This window comes from Pinus tabuliformis, chromosome 2_2 (genome assembly GCF_031772625.1).
Source record: "Pinus tabuliformis cultivar Carrire ecotype Pingquan chromosome 2_2, CPIR1, whole genome shotgun sequence".
NCBI classification, from domain to species: domain Eukaryota; kingdom Viridiplantae; phylum Streptophyta; class Pinopsida; order Pinales; family Pinaceae; genus Pinus; species Pinus tabuliformis.
In genome coordinates this window covers 925,826,554-925,830,213 of record NC_142300.1, presented here as the reverse complement: position 1 = coordinate 925,830,213, position 3,660 = coordinate 925,826,554, and the positions used below count along the sequence as shown (strand labels likewise).

General features: G+C 39.9%; 1 protein-coding gene across 1 annotated transcript; it reads right to left on the bottom strand.

Annotated features, from left to right (window-relative positions):
- Window positions 1-2,017: 2,017 nt before the first annotated feature.
- Window positions 2,018-2,926, bottom strand: LOC149196112 (uncharacterized). Its single transcript, XM_089408171.1, has one exon. It carries the CDS (start codon window positions 2,924-2,926, stop codon window positions 2,018-2,020), a length of 909 nt encoding a protein of 302 aa, XP_089264297.1.
- Between the last annotated feature and the right edge of the window lie 734 nt (window positions 2,927-3,660).

The following is a 3,660-nucleotide window of genomic DNA, read 5'->3' as shown; positions in this document are numbered from 1 at the left end:
ATTTCTAAATCCTATTCACTGAATATTTATGGGAATACCAATTGCTTAATGGTTAACTTATGTTCTACAGAATGCTTTCCAACTTGCTTTCTCCTTGTGGATATGGGTAAGCACTATGTTCATTCAATGAAGGATAAATTCTTGTTTATAGAATCATAGGATTTACTATGGTAACGATGGTAAAAGTTGTAGTCTCAGGTACCCTAGATCAATTTCAGTTTATCTAGCTAAATTGGTTCAATTCTATTGCATCCCTACACCATATTTATGTTTGACTTTATATGTTTGCAGTATGAGCTTGTTCGGAAATCATGTTTCCATGAGAGGCTTGATATCACCATAATTAGAATTATGATTGGGTAAATATGTTTATTATCTAAACATATAGAGTGTTATGGTTGTTTAATTTTTAAGTTATCAAAGAACTTTATCTTGCCTAAAATGTAAACAGAGCTCATTCCAATCAAACAGGCTATAAATTTAGATTTGTTCTTTCCTTTTCATTTTTATAGCTTCATTATTGCTCATTCCAATCAAACAGGCTATAAATTTAGATTTGTTCTTTCCTTTTCATTTTTATAGCTTCATTATTGCTGCTTTGGTTTAGTACTAGCTTATTCTCATGCAGATCCAGTCTGTATAAGGAGAATATTGACAATAACCATATTTTGCATCTGATAAGGATTACATTCGGTTATGTGCCTATGGTTGTTGTGCAGCTTCTTTGTAGCTACATCACACTTCCACTTTATGCATTGGTGACCCAGGTGAGTCTTTCGATGTTCATTGAAAATACAATCAACTTTGGGTGTTTGAAAGGATCAATTGAACTTCAGAACATATTCAATTATATAATACAAACTGCTAAATTTACATAGGTCAAGTCTTCACTACCTGTTTATTTACCTTATTTACTTTGTACAGAAGACATATATAGTCCAGCCATACATTACGTGATGCTTAAATATCTTATCTAGTATTTATAAATTTATAGATAAAACATCGCTTTAGAATTACAGAAACACATAGTACACAAATTTATCAAAGAAAATAAGAATGCTTCTTTTTGTTTTTTTAATTAATTTCTTAGCATTCTTACTTATACCAAAAAAGGGGAGAAAAAGGCACAACATGATGATGTAGTTGTGTGTGGGTGTGTATAGATGGATGAAAAAAACATAATTTTTTAACAAGCTTTTTTTCCAAATTGTACAAGTGCTTTGTTTTTTGGTGAGTTTTAGGATTCTTGAAATAATTCTGCTTTGTGTAATCCTCATGTATGAAGAATCATGTTTCACTCTATTGAAGACTTGAGGTAAAATCTCAAAGGGTTTTCTGGGTTAGACAAATATTACCACTCTATCGTATCCTATATAGAATAGGATATGTAGTAGCATTAAATACTGCATAGAGATTAACCACCTCTATATCACAAATCCAAGTCCAACCCATACTGCTTCGTAAATGTATAATTTAACCTACTAAAAGTTACACTTTACATTCCTTCATCTGCCTATAAAAATATACCAGCGTTCACCCATGCCAAACAATTGTCCACGTCAAAATAGGGCATCAATGCCAAACACACCAAACAGAAGATTTCAAAACCATTTGAGCATTGTATTTAGCGTTCATCCATGCCAAACAATTATCCATGTCAAATCAGGGCATCAATGCTAAACACTGAACAGAAAATTTGAAAGCCATTTGAGCATTGTATTCAACCTTAGTTTAACTCTTATCTTTGTCGCATAACAGGGATATCACGATTTAACTAATCACTTTGAACGTTTCAAACAAAATACGCCTATGCCAAACGTCTTGCAAATCGAATATGACCCGAAGTAGCCGGGAAAAGGGTGGTGTCCTCTTACAATAGTCCGTGTACATACTTGACGACAGGGACAATTTCTTTAGCCTGTTCGTTTATATAATGGAGGACAAGCGCTTGGAAAGCATCTTCAGAGTGTCTACCAAACACACTGATGCATGCCTCTCTCACCTGCTCTGACACGTACTACCTAATTAATGCTTCATTTTCATCCCCTGCACAAGGTTCACAGTTCTTCAGCAGCCACATTGCCAGGTTGAAATTTCGAAAGTCCGAGGGATCAATGCTTTGAATGGCCACCATAAGCTTTAAAGGATGGAAGTTATTGAAGATGATGGGTGCGAAGCGTTTGGACTGTGCTCCTACCAGGTATGAAGACATAAAAGATGCGCGAATCCAGTTATTCTCTTCTTCAGATAGCTGGGATCTCCCAATGAACCTCTCTGCCTCTAAAGCAAGCTCTGCGAATTCTGCGCATGCTAGAAGATCCACATCGATAGGTTGTTGACCAGACCTTGTAGCCATAAATTCCTCCTCTGCTTGGTCATGCATTTTCTCAAACCGTGCAGTAATTATAGGCTTCAGAGATGTCCTCAAAGAGTGCTCCAGAATGCATCTTCGGCACTTGCACTTGAAACCCCAGTACTTGCACCTGGCTTGGCACTGTAGGAAGGGAAGGAGGGGATCCAAGTAAGGAGTGGTGATCTCTTCTCCTCTCTCGATGGGCTTGGAGGCATGAATAAACATGGCGCTTCCTACAAACCACTTGCAAGAGTTCGGGAGGCAGGAATGGTTAATGAAGGATGGCAGCAGCCAAAGACCGTTAAAATTATCTCCCTGCAGAAATAATATGGTTTCAACTGTTTTCTCTTTTGAAATAAACTTAAATTCTTTACCTGCACCAAAAGAGTTCAAAATTACAATCTCCCGAATACGCTTATCATCCAGGGGCAAATTTTCATTTTCTTCTCCTTGGCCCTTCGTCTTAAACAGATCAATAGCTGGAACCTCCAGGCTAGTGGACGTGGACGAACCATGTAAACTATAAAGCTGGCGGAGTAGTCTCTGTGATTTTCTGGCTTGACAGACCACCATGGCGACAATATCTTCTCGAGACGCTGTGTTGACCGCGTTCTGCCTACCTACGATGGTGGCAAAGTGCTCCTATAAGTAACTGCGACAGCGTTGCTCACCAACAAAAGCTCTCCGCTCCTTATTTTTAGGGTAGCGTAAAGTCCCCGACCGCGTCCGTCTTCGGTCATTTTGATCTCCACATTGCCCACGAACTCGGCTAGTTCGGGAGGAGAAGACGTAGATTCTCCGAGTAAGTAGTCAGAGATGTCATACTTGCCATTCAGGCTCTGGGCATACAAAGTCATGGCCCGGCCTAGCGCCTCTTTTATTTCCGTCTGCCCAGCGCTGGTCCTGTACGCCTGCTTCAAACATTCGCATGCCGCCTTGTAATGCCTCAGTCCGAGCAGAGCACGGCCTTTCCTGTAGAGCGCTTTGAGATGGCCGACATCGATTCGAAGGGCCTCGTTCGAATCCTCCAACGCCAACTGAATTCTTTTATTTGCAACCACGTCTCCGCCCTGTTGGAATAAGCATGCAGAAGGCCCTTAACGATCTGATTATCACCATTGGAGTTGGAGGGGTTCTCCTTAAGCTGAAGCTGAGCGGCATCAATGCATTTCGTGTAATGCTCGACTGCCGCGACCCAATTTTGTTCTCTGAAGCACCTGTTGCCTTCTCTATCATGTCCTCCAAATCCAGATGCAACAGTCTCTCCGTCGGCTTCCCTTTCCGAGTCATGAGATTCACAAAGTTGG

Coding starts and splice junctions, on each gene's coding strand:
- LOC149196112 (XM_089408171.1), bottom strand. CDS start 2,926: ATGGTGGTCTGTCAAGCCAGAAAATCACAGAGACTACTCCGCCAGCTT.